We start from the raw sequence: 17,453 nt of genomic DNA, 5'->3' as shown, positions 1-17,453 counted from the left end.
TCCTGCAGTTCACTATTTCCACAATGTGGAGATGGCCACTAAGGCCAACAACCATTTTAGATGTGAGCAGTCTTCCAAGAGATAGTGCAATCCTGTCTTTGGCTCCATTACATTGCAGAAATAATGCAGTTTGACACCAACTGCCATGGCTCTATCCTACAGAAATCAAGGATTTGTGGCCAGCACTCTTTGGCAGAGAAGGCTAAAGACTCTGTAAAACGACAAATCCTAGGAATCCATAGGTTGTATCCAAAACACTTAAATTAGTGTCAAACTGCATTATTTCTACAGTGTAGATGCACTTGTCTACTTAGATGGAAACTCTGCTGAGGTCAATCGGATTCACTGGGTGCAGGAATATAGCTGAGGTTTTAAGGTTCCCCCCCCCCCCTTCCTCAAAGCATTCAATACACTATTAGAGGGAAAGGAGGCAAGTGAATTTGCTGCCAGAAGAGTAGGAAAAAGTGAGCATGTTATTGCATTACCCATAGGAGGTTTCCACTGTCAAAATCACTCTTCAGTTCCTTCTTAATTTCCAGCAAAGGAAACGATAGGAGCACCCATGCTGCCCAATGTCCAACTATCAATTCTTGCCCATTGCACCCATGATGTAAAAGGCATGGGAACAAGAAATATGCTCCAGTCTTGCAATTTTAAACTCTGGACTTGATGGCCATAGGCTTGGCTTCCCCCTCCAGCCTAAATACTCTGAAGGCCTCTGATCCCATCTGATCTTGGAAGCCACAAGCTACAATTCTCAGAATTCCATAGCATTGAGCCACGGCAGTTAAAGTGGTGTCAAAGCAGATTATTTCTGTGGTATGGATGCAGCCAGAGAGTTTCCATTAAGATTAGATAAGGATTCTCACAGGAGAGTTCAGTTCAGTTAGTCCAGAGGGGATGTGATTAAGTCAGACTAAAAGGGAAATATAGGGCAATATACCCTTATACACACAACTGAGGAGTTTATCATATGAAGGAGATCGGGGGTTTATTCCATTAATATCCTGGACAAATCGCATAATTATGCGTAACAATTTCACACAACGTCGCACAAAAACTGCCATTAAAGTAGTCACAAAGAAGCACTAACACACATTTTTTTACTTTGGGGATTTCAGCATTTCTGATATAACTTTATTTGCATAATTGCTGTGATAATCATTAGCTCTTCATTACTCGCCATTTCTGCTTCATTTCCGGGAAGCTTTAAATGCGCTTTACTCTCTCTTCAATGTTGAAAATCAGCCCCAATGTGATCAACTCCCAGGTGACAAAAAAGACTAACCAGGAAATAATGAAACCATCTAGAAAATGATCATTCAGCAAAAAACATTGAAAAATAACCATAATGCAATATGGTAATGCAATGTTACATATGATTACTTTTCAATATTTTTGCTGTCTGATCATTTTCTAGATGGTTTATCTAGTTTCATTATTCCACTGGATGTTTAAATTGTATTATTGTAGTAAATGCAGGCGATTTATGAGTTTAATAACTTTTTGCATTATTGTTAAATAAGCATTCACAAGTATCAGACTTGTTGGTATTTCCACTGAGTGAGAGAATGGGGCAGAGAGTCTTTAAAAGCCTGCAATTGTTGTTTTTAATCTAACCACATTAAGCCTGAAATAATCTACATAAAATATTCTTTCTTAATTTTCTTTAATAAAGTTACTGTTCATTTTATTTTATTTTATTTTAATAGGTGTCTCTGTTGAGTGAATTCTCCAAGCTATAAAGAAAGGCAAGGACACTACCTAAACATTAAATTGATTTGTGGGACACTTAAAAATACTGTGGGCCCTCCACATTCACTGGGGTTAGGGCACAGTACTCCCATGAAAGTGGGGGGGAAACCACAATTTAAAAAAACCACAACATTTTTTTAACCTGAGTAAACACCTCTCTAGGAAAATGGTTTGATGCCATTTTTAGCTGTCATTGCTCAATGCTATGGAATTTGGGGAGTTGTCATTTGCAGCGAAACAATGGCTGCATCCACACAGCAGCAATAATCCTGTTTGACGCCACTTTTAACTGCCATGGCTCAATGCTATGGAATTCTGGAACTGTAGTTTGTTGTGGCACCAGCAGCCATAATCCAGTTTTAACTGCCATGTGCTCTCTGACAGAGAAGGTTAAATATCTCATTAAACTATAGATCCCAGGATTTGACAGCATAGAGCCATGGCATGTAAAGTGATGTCCAGAATGGCCAGATGTCCTAACCATAAAGGAGGACAAGGGAGTGCCAAATGTGGGACATCTGAGAAAAATGTAGGACCTCAAAAAAGTCAAAACCGCCCATAGAAATATAAGTTCATGCTTCTGAGTCATGCTCAAAATGTCCTCCATTTTAGAATTCCTCTTGGACAGAAGGCTGAAATGTAGGACATATCGGGGGACAGGACTGAATATTTATTTGTTTATTTATAATTTGTAATTATATAATTTTTTATGTCAGACTGAATTGTTTCAGCAGAGCGGATGCAGCCAATATTATTTCACTGCCAACTGCAGTTTCCAGAACTCCATTGCACTGAGCCATAGCAGTTAAAGTGGTGCCAAACCAGATTATGGCTGCAGTGTGGATGCAGCCAATATTGTTTCACTGCAAACTGCAGACCCAGGACTCCACAGCATGGAGCCATGGCAATTAATGCGGGGCCAAAGCAGACGATGGCTGCAGTGTGGATGCAGCCGATATTGAGTCACTGCAAGGAGGTGGGGACAAGAGAGCAGGAGGAGCCAGTCAGTGGTGGTGTGTGAGAAGGGAAGGAAGGCAGATAGAGCAAGCAGGCAGGCAGGCTATGCTCTCAGCCTCCTCCTCTTCCTCCAGGCAAGAGAAGGGCCTTGCAGTGAAGAGGAGGCTGCATCCCCTGCCCTCCTTAGGGATGGAGGGAGGCAGGTGAGTAAGCTGGCTAGGGAAGACCCCTCTGGAAGGAGGACCAAGCAGGGAGGCAGGAGGAGGAAGAGCAGGAGCAGCAAAAGCCCCCCACTCCCCATAGCCTCCTCTTCCTCCTCCTTTGGGGGAAGCTGCCTTGTGGGACCAGAGTGACCAGATGTCCCCTTTCTCCAGACATCTGACCACATGCCCCTCTTATTCCACTTTGACTGCTCTGGGCTGTTGCATTCTGGGGTTTGTTGTAGTTCAGTGAGGCCTAAGAGTTCTTTGGCTCAATCTAAATGCTCCTCCTTAAACTGCAAATCCAAGAATGCCAAAACTGGAAGAGCAGCACTATAAGAGTGTAGTGCACTAAACTTTCCCCACTCCACATTGTGAATCATTTACGTGTCTTCCTTTGCTTCGAAGCTCTTATAAGTGCCTCTTATAAATGCCTCGGCTTTGGAAACTGTATCCATTCAATGGTTCTTTCAGCGTACTTATCCGCATCACTTAATCTATATATTCTGATTTTAAGATGCCTGAGTATTTTAAGAAATTTGATAAAGGTTAATTTAAAAAAGAGAGAGTGTGTAGTGCAGGAATCTAGATAGAATCCTAGAGTTGGAAGAGACCCCAAGGGCCATCCAGCCCAACCCTATTCTGCCATGCAGGAACTCACAGTCAAAGCATCCTTGACAGATGGCCATCCAGCCTCTGTTTAAAAGTCTCCAAAGAAGGAGACTCCACTATACTCTAAGGGAGTGTTTTCCACTGTTGAACAGCTCTTATTGCCAGGATGTTCCTCCTAATGTATGTCTTTTCCTCTAGTTAGAATCATAGAGTTGGAAGAGACCCCAAGGCCCACCCATTCCAACCCCATTCTGCCATGCAGGAATACACAGTCAAAGCATCCCCGACAGATGGCCATCCAGCCTCTGTTTAAAGACCTCCAAAGAAGGAGACTCCACTACACTCCGAGGGAGTTTGTTCCACTGTGGAACAGCCCTTACTGTCAGGAAGTTCCTCCTAATGTTGAGGTGGAATCTCTTTCCCTGCAGCTTGCATCCATTGCTCCGGGTCCTAGTCTCTGGAGCAGTGGAAAACAAGCTTGCTCCCTCCTCAGTGTGACACCCCTTAAAATACTTAAACAGGGCTATCATATCACCTCTTAACCTTCTCTTCTCCAGGCTAAACATCCCCAGATCCCTTAGTCGTTCCTCACAGGGATTCATGGTTTCATCATTTTAGTCGCCCTCCTTTGGACACACTCCAGTTTCTCAACATCCTTTTTGAATTGTGGTGCCCAGAACTGGACCCAATATTCCAGGTGGGGCCTGACCAGAGCAGAATAGAGTGGCACTATTACTTCTCTTGATCTAGGAAATGGAAATGGATGTCCTCCATTTCAGCCTTCTGCCCAGGAGAGATTCCAAAACACCCTCCTTTTTGAGCAGGACTAAGAAGCATGGGTTTGCACTTCCAGGATTGTTTTAAACTTTTTTTAAATGTTGTAATGTCCTAGCTTTTTCTTGATTGTCTTACATTTTTGTGGTAATGTAGCCTCCTCCTCCTCCTCCTCTGGGGGAAATTGCCTTGTGGGATTAGAGTGACCAGACATCCTCCCTTTCCAGGATGTGTCCTTCATTTCCACCTTCCATCCTGGAGGAATTCCAAAACAGCATCCACTTTGAGCAGGACTAAGAGGCATGGATTTATATTGATGTGAATATTTTTAGCTTTTATTTTGTAGTGCCCTACATTTTTAGTGAATGTCCTCCTCCTCTTCTTATGGGAGAAGCTGCCTCTGCAATCAAGAGTGACCAGACATCCTCTTTTTCCAGGACATGTCCTCCATTTCAGCCTTTGGTCCGGGAGGAATTTCATTTTGAGCAAGACTAAGAAGCATGAATGTACAGGTATACAAGTCCTGGAAAAGGAGGCCGTCTGGTCACCCTGATCCCACAGGCAGCTTCCCCCAAGGGAGGAGGAAGAGGAGGGTATGGCATTGCAAAATGTAGGGCATTCAACAAAAAGGTAGAATGCTAGAAAATAAAAGCTGAAAACACTCATATCAATGTAAATTCATGCTTCTTAGTCCTGCTCAAAATGAAATTTCTCCTGGGCAGAAGTTTGAAATGGAGGACATGTCCTGGAAAAGGAGGATGTCTAGCCACCCTGTGAACTGCCCTCCAGTCGACTTCAGCTGATGGCGACCCTGTGGATGACAACTGTCCAAGCCCCCTTGTCCTCCACTTAGGTTCTGCAGGCTCAGGCCCATGGGTTATGTCCAGCCATCTAGCAGGTAGTCTCTTTTTCTCAGTGTCTCCTTTCTACATCCCTCCACCTTTCCTAGTATCATTGTCTTTTACAATGAGTCAAGCTTTTTCATGATGTGGCCAAAGTATGACAGACTCATTTTAGTCTTCCTGGCTTCTAGGGAAAGAGTTCAGGCTTAATATGTTCTAAAACCCATTTGAACAAAAGAACTACAAAGATAGATTGGGAAGACAAACAGCAGAATTGGAATTAATCCATAAATTACAGTCCCTCAGCAGTGGATTAAACAAGGATAATGGTTTCCTGGCCCACTACACACATTTCAACACTATCTGCCCCCATCCTCATGAGGGCATCCTATACTCATCTGTTCTCCCCATCTGCAGGCTAGTTTCCAAGGCCAAGCTGGTCTTGCCATAGCCAATGGCTATGTCTTTATCCACAAATGACCATCATTAAAACTGGATTTGCTACTTCATTTCCATACACAAAAGATTTTGAATTTGAATTTACATTCTCACATACCAATGGTATATATATATGTCTGTCCCTGGTTTCCACGCCATCAAAAGCATCTGAAGAAGTAGACTTAAATTTTATGAAAGGTCATGCTGCCAACTTCTTTCTTTCAGTTACGTAGTGTCAAAGGTGCTACAAGATCTCTCTAGATACTGATTCTACAGACGAACATGGCTATATCTTTGAATTTTACCATTTATGTGGAGGTCAGGAGCATGAATCTACAAGACTTGAGCAGAGTGGTGGAGGATGGGCGTCTTGGAGATGTCTCATCCATAGGGTCACCATGATTTGGGACTCACTGGAGGATAGTTAACAACAAACAACAAACTGCTGAGGATATGGTGGACCTCTAATAAGAGGCAGCTCTCCTACTGCCTTGCACCTTTCTGTCTTCTCCTGCACTAAGAGACCTTGATAGTCCTCCAGTAGGACTGCAAGGCATCTTCTGGAACCATTTGCCCTTCTTCAGTGGTACAGCTATATGGGATGATTTCTAAATACGTTGTCCTTGAACATTACACAAGACAACTGTGGTCGGAATCAGGGCTAGTTTTTGCCCGAAAACCCTCCAAGGGCTGCACAGAGTACAAAAATGCATACATATGAACAGTTGGCTAGAGTTGCACTTCTGGTTCTGAAAAATGAGTATTTTTAATGTTTCACAGTGCTGAGGACAGGGGCTGCAACCTGTGGGAGGATAGGCTGGCCCTCTCTCTGCTTTCCTTTTGCCAGCAGGCAAAGATATTTTTGTTTAATGTTGTTCATTGTTGTAGTGTGTTTTCAAGTCATTTCCAATTTATGGGCTGGCGAACTTAAGGTGAGCTTATCATGGGGCTTTCTGAGGCTGAGAGTGTGTGACTCACCATGGCTCAGTGCGGAATCGAGCAGGGACTGGTCTCCAGAGTCATAGTCCAATGTTCAAATGACTACCATACACCACCCTGTTTCTCTTATGCTCTTTTGTTTAAGCAAGCTTTTAATGTGTAAACAGGGAAGCTTCTTATTGGAATGTCATTAATTTATTTATTTTAAAAAAACTTTTGTATGTCTTTTAAATGATTTTAAACTGTTTAATGTGGGGACTAATAAAAAATAAATTAAAAATAATTTTAATAATAATAATAATAAGGTGTTTTTAAATTAATTCTCTTTAGGAAGTGCCTTGGGCTCCATTCTTGAGTGAAATGTGATATACAAATGAAATAAATGAATAGATAAATAAACTATAAAAGGTGCAACTTCCAGACACCCCCCCCCACAAGCCAGCATAGCCCAGCTTTATCCTCCCACCCAAAAAATAATTTGTCCAATCACTTGACTACAACTAGCTAAATAAATTGGAAGGATTCTTTGAACAGTCTCATTAAGTAAAATCGAAGGCTTTCATGGCTGGCATCCATAGATTTTTGTGGGTTTTTCAGGCCATGTGGCCATGTTCTAGAAGAGATTATTCCTGACATTTCACCAGCATCTGTGGCTGGCATCTTCAGAGAATGCCATTAAGGATTTGCTAACCAGGGTTTACACTAACCATGGTAAAGTATTATAATTGGCTCAGTAATTCGTTTTGTTTTTTGTTCATATCCCATATTTGCTCAAAAAGTAGCATACATGGTTGTCTTTCCCTCCACTTGTTTTATCCTTAAAATAGCCTGTGAAGTGGATGAGATTGGTCCAAGGACAATCATGACTACCATTATTACTTAGAATTTCAAACCTAGCTCCTAATCCAGCGTTCTTGCAGCCACACTGCATTGACTTCCTTGTACCAGGTTCAGTTAAATTTAGTTCGGACTGGAGACCTGATAATCATTATAGTATGGGTGAACTAGGAGGCATGGAATTCAATGTTATTTGGTTTTATCTTCTGCTCTACTCTTTTCTGTCTTTTCGTGCAGGACATAGCTGGCACCATGGGAAGTAAACTGAGTATGGCATGCACGTTGCTTCTAGCATTAAAGGTTTCTGGGTTGAAAGAAGGTAAGGACATTCATCACTTCCTTCAAACTGTCAAATTGAATTAATTTTGCAGTGTGGCGACAGCCTGGTTCTCCCAGCAGTTGTAACCTATCATCTCCTTCTGGACCTCCTACCCAGGTTGGGTGTGAGAGCCAGTGAATTGTAGTGATTCCATTTCTGGCTGTCTGGCACGTCCTAGAAGGAAATGCAAGGTTGTTGTTTTTTTAACTTTAGTACAAAGGTCCCATGTGTATGAATAGTAGCAGAACTGGTTCTGTCATTAGGCAGACTGAGCCTAACAGATTTTGGGGAGTGGATATTGGAGAGCAACAGTGAGATGTTGGAAAACAAAGCCCCATAAACTGTGTGGCCTGCAACAGGCCCTAAGGTAGCCTACTGCAGTCAGTTGCAGGAGTGCGCTCTGCTTCCTTGCCAGGATTGAAATCAATTTCAGTTGTCATTCTGATCAGCAATTATAAATGGAATTGGGTAAGAAACTTACATTTTGCTATCTTCCCAGGGAATAAAATATTTTAAGCCAGACCTTGCCTTCTGTAGTTTCCCACAATAAACATAAATAAATAACGTATGGGTGGTATAACATAAGTTTTACATTAGGTGTCCAATTGTCTCTTTCTCTTCTACCACATCATAGCTTTTTTTAAAAAAGGCTTACATGATCACCAGATTTCATGAATGCCTTCAGGGCTTTGTTAATCTGTGGCTAATATTGGCATCCGGAGTTGGTGAGGGGGGAAGGCAGGGAGACTAGACAGTCTTGCATAACCACAAGACCAAAGGAAGCCAGGGTATGTGTGAGAAGAGCTGCACTCAGTTGCTGCTGCATGAGTCTTGTTGCTTCCCCTCTCAAAAAAGGTTTTTAAAAGCAACTGGAAATATTTGCTCAATAGCTTGCAGCATATCTCAGAGCAAATAGCTGGAGAAGGGGAAAGCAATTAATCAAGGGACTTGTTTAGAACATATTAGCTCTAATTCCTCTTTCTCGTTGTGGTGTCATGAACCATGTCTGGAATTTATGTTTGAAGCAGTCAGGAGAAGTTGTTTATGGATGGTTAAAATACGTGGGTAGATGGGAATTGGAGAGAACATGGACTTGTGGAAGGGTTGGAATTTGGTCAGCTGAGAGTTGGAATAGGGAAGAAAGATGGAGTGAAGAAGATTTGCCTAGGTTTATTTGAGTTGAGGAACCTTTCACCCTCCAGATATATTGGCCTCCAACTCCCATCAGCCCCACCCAGCATGGCCAACAGTAAGATATTGTGACCGTTGTAGTAAAAAACAACTGGAGGGCCAAGTATCTCCTGCTCTCACCCTGTACTTTAAATAGTTGTTAGTTCTAATGGCTTTCATCTCAGAATTCAGTTCATTGTGAATTTGTTTTCAATCACACTCTCTGATAAGTGTCAGTGAAATTCACACTTAAGGAGATCGTGATATTTACGCTCAGATTGTTTGCAAAGGGATCTTGTAGTACCTGGGACTAACTAAGCAAAAGATGTTGTAACATAAGCTTTCATAGACTTGGTCTACTTCCTCAGATTCATCTATATTAGACTTTGAGGATGGCCTACAGTTGCCCTCCAGAACATCTGGAAGCCAAAAATTTCCTAGTCTTGCTTTCATCCTATTCACAATCATTTCTTCAGATCCTCAGATGATATTTTTAGGCGTCTATATTTCCTACAACAACTTTATTTGTTCTTGTTATGAAGTCTTCAGACTGATAGGTTGATAAAGGTACAACTCTATTGGTCCTTTGCAGACGAAGTTGGGAAATGGTTTAAGTGTTTGTTTTTTGGACCACAACTCCCAGATAGCATTAGTTTAGGAGGTTCCAGAAAAAGGTTCCTTTTTTGATCTCCCAAACTGTAACCCAAAACAATGCCTAGCACATTATGCCTATCCCAGGAGATTTGTTTCTTCTAAAGGAAAAATCAGGGATAGGCAAGCTGATAAACGCCAGAGGATATAGATGGTGACTTCCACAATTCTGGACTACTAGCCATGGTGCTGAGACTATGGCCTGTTACAGACAGGCCAAAATAAAGCTGCTTCGAGTCACTTTGGAGGTATGGTATTTCAATGATGCATGCGTCCTAAGAGTCCAAAAGCCACACAGAAGCCACGCTCCAGTCCTAAGGACTGGAGTGCAGCTTTGGTGTGGCTTTTGGACTCTTAGGACTCATGCATCATTGAAATACCATACCTCCAAAGTGACTCGAAGCAGCTTTATTTTGGCCTGTCTGTAACAGGCCTATGTGAGTTGTAGGTCAAAACATCCAGAGGACTCTAAGTTGCCTACCCATTACATGATATTAAGCCATATAGCTTAATGTGTGTTACATGTCATCCTCATGGTGCATTGTGCATTGCTCCTCTCTCAACAAATGATATGTCCTGGGACCAGAAGCTGGTAGTGGTGGCCTGGGCTGATGTTCAGAGCTTGAATTCCCTTCAACCCACAGCTCTGCCATGCACGCATTAAGTGAAAATTAGCATACAGGTTTAGCTTTCAGCAGGTTACAGCCCTGCATACCCTGCAAAGCTCTTGCAATGAGTGAGTGAAAGAGAGAGAGAGAGAAGCATGTGAATATTGACAGCCCTGATCCTCTCCCATGGATTTGGAGAATATAATGGTTGTATTTACTGTGGTTTGGGTACTGATTTTAAAATATGTGTCTCTTCCCAGTTGATCCAGATGACCCCATAGTTCTGCAGTGCTACCAGTCCATACCCAGCAATGTTATGAACTGCAGCTGGTTTACTCGCGATCCTCCACATGCTGATGCTATCCATGTTCTCCACTACCAGAGCCTAAAATTGTAAGCAAGCTACAGGTGCAAGTGAGCCCCTGTATTTTAACCATACACCTTGGGAGTTGGATTCTGAAGGGAAGTGGCTATTCACAAGAATAGCTTAGGCCAAGCTTTCAAGGCTGTGTATGTGCCAAAAAAGAAATAATGCAAATGCAAATGTCATGCAAATCACAACTTAATGATACATGCTATCCCTCTCCATTCCCAGTCACTCCAAATCCTAGTTTTTAAGGCAGATCGACACTTGCCAGCATACTCAGGGTTACTTCTGGCCCCAAAACTGCCCTGAATTCCCCCTTTTACCACTGCATTCAGGAGCAACACAAGGCACTTATCTACATACAAGTCCTGTTGTGGCACCCTGCACCACTTGCACAAGTCACTCCCTCAGGTTGAAAATGAGGCATTGAGCATCAGTCACATGGGTTGGCGCTTCATTGTGACCTTAAAAGAAGTGACTCACCAGAGTGCTTTAATTTTTTCTGGAAAATCTGGAGCAAAAATAGGTCTTTTAAATGTGTTTAAGGCAGGGATGGCCCAGATTCAATGCAAAACTAACTTCACAACATGAAGATAGTCCATAGTTTGGATCTCAGATGAATTATTTGCTATTTTTTATCTCTTTGTTTCTGTTTTCTTTTTCTTTATCTCTCTGTCTCTCTAGCCACCCTGGACAAACTCACTCATTGCAGTCTCAGAATAAACAGAATTGGTTGATTGTTGAACGACGTACGCTGACGCAGGGGGATGACTACAGTGTTTGGATAGAAGTTTGGAGTGCCGCTGGGAATATAACATCCAAAAAGCTGAACCTCAGCCTGGATGATATAGGTTAGCCAATATACTAAGCACAGAGTATTTTAAGAAAGGGACTAGGCATTCTTCTAAATAAATATTAATATAACTTCTCATTCTAAAAATACTTCATTCTTCCTTTGTATTGGTACAAGATTGAGTTGGTGCCTTTTTAGCATTGATGCCTGCCCTAGGTCCCATACTAAACAGTTGGATCTGTAAGCCAAAATTTTACATTTTCCACTCTGCCCCTGCTTACAGTTTTACTACAGAGCATTATGGGAAGTATAAAATGGTATCTCAAAATCACCCATTTCTGCAGCCAAGTAAGCTCATGGCAATAGATTATTGGAGGGTAAATTCTGCAAATACCGTAGTAGTCTGAATTCTAGTGATAGAGACATTATTTGTGACGTAATTGTAATGATTTCTGCAAATACCAAATTCCAGAAATGAAATACTCATAGGTATGACCTCCACCTATGTGGTAAGATGCCAGTTCACCATATTATTGACAACAATATCAATCTGAGCCTATAGAAAACACTTTCAGGATTAAATACCACTGTTTTATTAATTTTATACATTGATCTTTAATATTTGAAGTCAAACATTTTTAACTACAGTACATATTTTTCCAGTCAGAATCAAGGATGGTTATACCCAATTCTTTTCCTCAGATTAATTTAATCCCTAGACTTTTAGAAAAAATAACTGAAATTACAAATTTATCTAGCCTAGAAATCAGGCCTTTAAATTCATTTTCACACAGTAATAGAAACTGCTCTGTTGGCAGTAACTGTCTTGTTGCCTGTTCTTGAATTTTTGGACAAGCAGGTAAAATCGATTTCCGGTATTTATTTTACATAAAGCAAATGAGTCTCTTTCTGATAAAGAGCTGATGTGTATTTGTGTTTGGCAGCCCATCTAGAAATTGTGTATAATGGGAAAGGCTTAAATGCCCTGTCACTTTTTCAATCACGCTGATGGAAAAATTCCATCATGCTGATGGAAAAATTAATTGAAAGGGTAACAGTTACTTAGAGATAACCAATACCCTTCTGAATTCTGAACTAGGTGGTATATGTTTATTAGTTATGTAAATGAAAATACCAGTACCCCCCCCTCCAACACCATCCTTGCATCTTGATTTTTGGAAAGATCTTTGTGTCAGCTGAAGATGTTTGGCTAGGTGGTTAAGAATCACAAACTTACTACATCTTATTGTACTGGATCTCAGATGAATTATTTGCTGACTATATTTGTTTCTGGAAAATATTTAAAATACTGATTAAAAAAACAATATTGGAAGGGGCCTACTAGTAAATATTTCACCAATGGCCTACTGACACTTGGAGCAGGCCCTGTATCTGCTTGTTATAAGACAGTTTTGACAGGGATGATGGGAGTTGTAGCTCTTCACCTCTGGCTCGAACTCACCACCTTGTTACGCACCGGCGCTGACCGGTTTTGGCCAGTGGATAAAGCTTTGCTCTAAAGCAGCAGAGTTACAGAGAATAGGCTGAAGACCCTGACAAACTCTCCAAGCCTTCTCACTCTTGCTTCCACAGAAGTCTTCCCACTTCTTCAGGATCCAGCTGGCTCTTGTATCTTCACCCAAGACACCAGACAACTCAGTAGTCTTATATAAAAGATCTACTTTATTCTACTATATACAACTCCAATACAACTATACTCCTCCACTACTACTACCCACACAATACATTGGGATTCATAGCCATTATTATAGTCATTGGAAAACACCACCCACTCTTGTCAGTATCCACCCAGTGGGCGTGTACATCCATTTTCATTGGTTCTCTTGGTTCATCCCATAATTAATGATTTCATCATTTCACCTTGTCCACTTAACAATTCTCAGGTGTGTTCAATTATTCACTTTGCATTTCTGTCCTTGGCATTTAGGACTTGCTAATTACATTACCTTTTACACCTGTGTGGCTCCTCACATACATGTTTTATTTCAGTCACTGTATATCCCATGTTGCATTTTCCTTAACAAGTTTTTGGTATGGATCTCAGAAGCTACCACTTGGAAGTAGCTTTTTCCACTTGGGAGTAGCTACAATGTGGCTTTAGAGAACTGTGCTTGGGTTCTCTGCAGTCCTGCTATGAAGTGTGGAATTCTAGGAATTTCAGCTTCAGTTATCAAATTCTCCAGAATATATGCTGCTTTTTTTAAATGAGTCATGATAAGTAATCTGGCTGGCTTCTGGTTGCTTCCATTTCATGCACCACACCTTCCCACCACCATCAACTTGCTCACATGTACTGCTTCTGCTTTGTTCAGTTCTACATTTAGTTTTTTCAAAATGTTCAAGTGTGAGGTATGGAAGTCAAAAGTCCATAATCAGATGAAATGGTACAAATACATCAAATTGTATTTCACATGTTTCCAGGCTCTGGGTTTTGAAAGAATTTGAAAATGTAGTTTACTAGAAGTCATACTGTTTTTTGAGAATTTGCAAGGTACAGTGGGATCTTGTTATCTGCTGGGGTTTGGTTCCAGGATCCCCTGTGGATAACAAAATCCATCAATGCTCAAGTCAAATCAAGGTTTTCCATTTGGAATTTAAACTTTTTAAAAATATTTTCAAGTCATGGATGCTTGAATCCATGCATAAAATATCCGTGGATAAGGAGGGCCAACTGTACATTCTTCTTTTTGTTAATAAGAACCAGTAACTTGTTGAATGTCTAATATAGAATGTCTAAATTCAGTATTTGCCCTGCGCAATTGAGAATGGGATGAGCTTGGATTATGTTTCCAGATTCCTCAGCACCAACAGTTCAAAGGTGCCAATTTTTGGACCCTTTATATCTTACCATCTGGAGTATAGAAATTACTTTTTGGTTTATAATTTCCACAATCCCCTCTATTGAGATTACATATCCAAGAATCCTCCTGGAGGACTGAGAAGTTACAGCCTAAAAAGTAACTTTTCCAGCCTCTCTTTCCATCATCCCTCACCATTGGCCGTGCTGACTAGCGCTGATGGGAATTACAGTTCAACAGCTTCTGGAGAGCTAGCCATACCCTGCCCTGCTATAATCCAAAAGCATTTGCCTGATTTGCTGTGGGTGGAATGGGACTGATTTATTGTTGAATGTCAGGACACACTGGTCTTGTTCCAAGTCATTTTGGCTAAGGGATGTAATTAACTGGTTGAGATACAAGTGCTGATGCCCGAGTCTTTCTTACCTTTGGTGTATTTTTTTTTTCAGTGAAGCCCCCTCCTCCTATCCTGGACCCTGTAGAGCTAGATGCTTCTGGGGCTCTGGTGACCTGGAAGAACCCTCTGTGGTCTGCTTCTGTTGGTCATCATCCTCTCATCTGTGCTCTTCGATACAAAGCATCCACAGACCATGACTGGACCTATGTAAGTTGTGAGTGAAAATGTGAGAAGTTGTTTTAGGTGTCATGTCTGTTTCCCCATCCCGTCAGCTCCTACCTGACTTATGAGAAGCAGCTGCTTAATGTCTATTAACAGGACATTTTCTGTAATGGCCCCCATCCTCATGGAATGCCCCATTATGGAGGTTCTCATGACTTCCTCTTTGTTACTGTTTTTAAACAGGCTGGAAAGACATGGATCTTCTATTCTGCTTTGAAATAAATGGGTGCACATTTTTACTTTGAAATTTTTAGTGCTGTTTTAAATGTTTTATGAGGCTGTTTTATTTACATTTTATATTGTAATGTTCTAACATTTTACTTTGTAAACTGCCTTGGGAAGAATTTGACTTGAAAGGAGGTTGAAAAAGGGTAAATGATTAAATAAACACCATTTGGTACATGGCACTAACAAACTCAGCAGCTCTAAAGGGCGACACTCATGAGGACATCATAGTCAATAGCGTCTCTGTCTGATCAGTGCATCTATTGGATGGTGCATGTTTTCAGACACCTGTAAGTCATAGTGATGCCTCGAAGCTGCAATGCTTTGGGAAGGATGTGTTGGAAGTGGAGTTGGCATGAGAACATCCTTGATTGCCTGTCTTGTTTATCTCTCTATGCTCCCTTGGTCAGTGTGATTCAACAGACATCATTTCCTATCTCCTTCCCATTTTTCTTGAAGGTTAAGAGCTGTGTTTGTGACTCTTTGTTTCCTCTTCTTCCTGTCCTTTGGTCTGGGATGGAAGTAGGCACAAAGCTTTGCTTCAAAAATGCCCCTTCCTCTTGCTATCATTCATAACAGTCAGTTTTAGGAACTCCTCTACCAAAGTATAGGTTTTTCTACTTACTATCTATTTTCCTGGACATTAGATGAATTCTTTGTAACAACAAAGTAAGTCTTGTTTTGTTTATTTTTTAACATTACTAGAGTATACTGTTTATTATACATGTATATTATATTATACGTTATTATACATGTATACATTATACATTATTATACATGTATACATTGGGCATGCTACTGTTCTGCTTAATATATATAAACTACCAAATATACTAAATTCCAACAGGATGCAAAATCAAAAGCATCACAGAATAAGATGATATGGGCTTATTCCCAGGTAACAAGCCTGGGTTTGGAAGAGAACCAGTTTAGAAGCGAACCCAGGATTTCCAACAACATCCTGTTAATTTACTTGCTAGGGATTACTTTCTCTCCCATTACAAAAAATAACTCTGCCTCCCTTTTCTTTTCTCACTTCTGTGTCACAAGTCTAAAACACACTGCAGAAATAATCCAGTTTGAGACTACTTTAACTGCCCTGGCTAAGTGCTAGGGAATCCTGGGAATTGTAGTTTGTTGTGGCACCAGAGCTATCTTTCAGAGAATGCTTAATGTTTCACAAAACTACAGTTCCCAGAATTCCCTAGAATTGAGACGGGGCAGTTAAAGCGGTCTCAAACTGGATTATTTCTGCAGTGTGTTTTGGACCACAGAAGACTTGCAACTGTTTTGATATATTTTTGTAGACTGATGTTTGTATGCTTGTGTGTACATATTTTTGTTGACTTGGGTTGTCTTGTCTTGTCTTGTGTGTGACCTGATGTATGAGTTAAAAAATCTTACTTAAAGAGTTAGGATACATATAGCAAAAACAACAATTCTGATTATTTTTGTTTTCAAGTTGCATGAGGAAGATGTAGGCCAGGAGGGTCATGAGTTTGAGGACCTGAAACCATTCACTTCCTATGAGGTGGAGGCTCGGTGCATTCCAGAAAACGGTTTTTGGAGTGAATGGAGTTCTCCTCAAACCTTCAAAACCCTTGAGGCTGGTAGGTATTTGATGCACATTTTAAAAACACCTATTGGTTGCACTCATGTGTTACATTGTGAGATAGAATAATAGAATCATAGAGTTGGAACAGACCACCTGGGCCATCCAGTCCAACCCCTTGCTATGAAGGAATATGCAGTCAAAGTACTCCTGACAAATGGCCAGCCAGCCTCTGTTTAAACATCCCCAACGAAGGAGACTCCACCACACTCCGAGGGAGCGTCTTCCACTGTCCAAACAGTTATTGTCAGGAGGTTCTTCCTAATGTTTTGGTGGAAGCTCTTTTCCTGTGGCTTGATACCATTGCTCTGTGCCCTAGTCTCTGGAGCAGCAGAAAACAAGCTTGCTCCATCCTCAATATGACATCACTTCAGATATTTAAAAGTAGCTATCATGTCACCTCTTAACCTTCTCTTCTCCAGGCTAAACATATACAACTAAAAGCTGTAATGTGTGAGAGGGGTTGGGAATTTCTCAAGCCCCTCTTTAAAATATTTTGGGATAATTTTCAAGTGTAAATCATCCCTCAGTAATGGCCACAGCCCTCCCAAATGCACAGAAACACTCTCCCACCCAGAATTCTAATTTCTTTAATTTCTTATGTTTCCACCATTTTCTCTCCAAACTCTGGGGATAGAAAGTAATTTCCAGGTTCTGTTTTCAAGGGTAAACAAAAGGAAAATTTTGGCATGCTCTCAAGAGAGAGTGTGGCCTGCAGGGGAAGGCTGGGGAGTAAGTTGTTCTCTAGATCCCATGCAGTTGCCCTCTTAGATCCCTGATCTAAGCTGAGTGTGGAGAACTCAGGTAAAGTCCCATACAGAAGCCTGAAAACCACCCAACAATGGTGTCATAAGGAAGAGAGCATGCTCGTTTGAGGAACCCAAAGACCTGGAATGGGATTTTTGGATGAGGTTCC

The 17,453-nt window shown here is 41.1% G+C and overlaps 1 protein-coding gene across 5 annotated transcripts in view; it reads left to right on the top strand.

The window, feature by feature from the left end:
- The first annotated feature begins 2,826 nt into the window (after positions 1-2,826).
- IL27RA (interleukin 27 receptor subunit alpha) overlaps positions 2,827-17,453 on the top strand; it is a 41,020-nt gene continuing 26,393 nt past the window's right edge. For 4 of the 5 annotated variants that reach the window (XM_089486752.1, XM_089486745.1, XM_089486759.1 and 1 more), the window contains exons 1-6: positions 2,833-2,915; positions 7,592-7,673; positions 10,363-10,495; positions 11,154-11,320; positions 14,531-14,685; positions 16,388-16,535. In XM_089486752.1, coding sequence (XP_089342878.1) covers positions 7,607-7,673; positions 10,363-10,495; positions 11,154-11,320; positions 14,531-14,685; positions 16,388-16,535 — 670 coding nt within the window. In that variant the 5' untranslated portion in view covers positions 2,833-2,915; positions 7,592-7,606. Of the gene's footprint in view, positions 2,916-7,591; positions 7,674-10,362; positions 10,496-11,153; positions 11,321-14,530; positions 14,686-16,387; positions 16,536-17,453 lie in introns of all 5 variants that reach the window. The other variant, XM_089486772.1, reaches the window with a different exon arrangement.

Source organism: Sceloporus occidentalis, unplaced genomic scaffold (genome assembly GCF_023333645.1).
Source record: "Sceloporus occidentalis isolate IW3139 unplaced genomic scaffold, rSceOcc1.0.p SCAF_1, whole genome shotgun sequence".
Taxonomy (NCBI): domain Eukaryota; kingdom Metazoa; phylum Chordata; class Lepidosauria; order Squamata; family Phrynosomatidae; genus Sceloporus; species Sceloporus occidentalis.
Note: the sequence above shows the minus strand (reverse complement) of the source record. Positions and strands in the feature narration are given on the sequence as shown.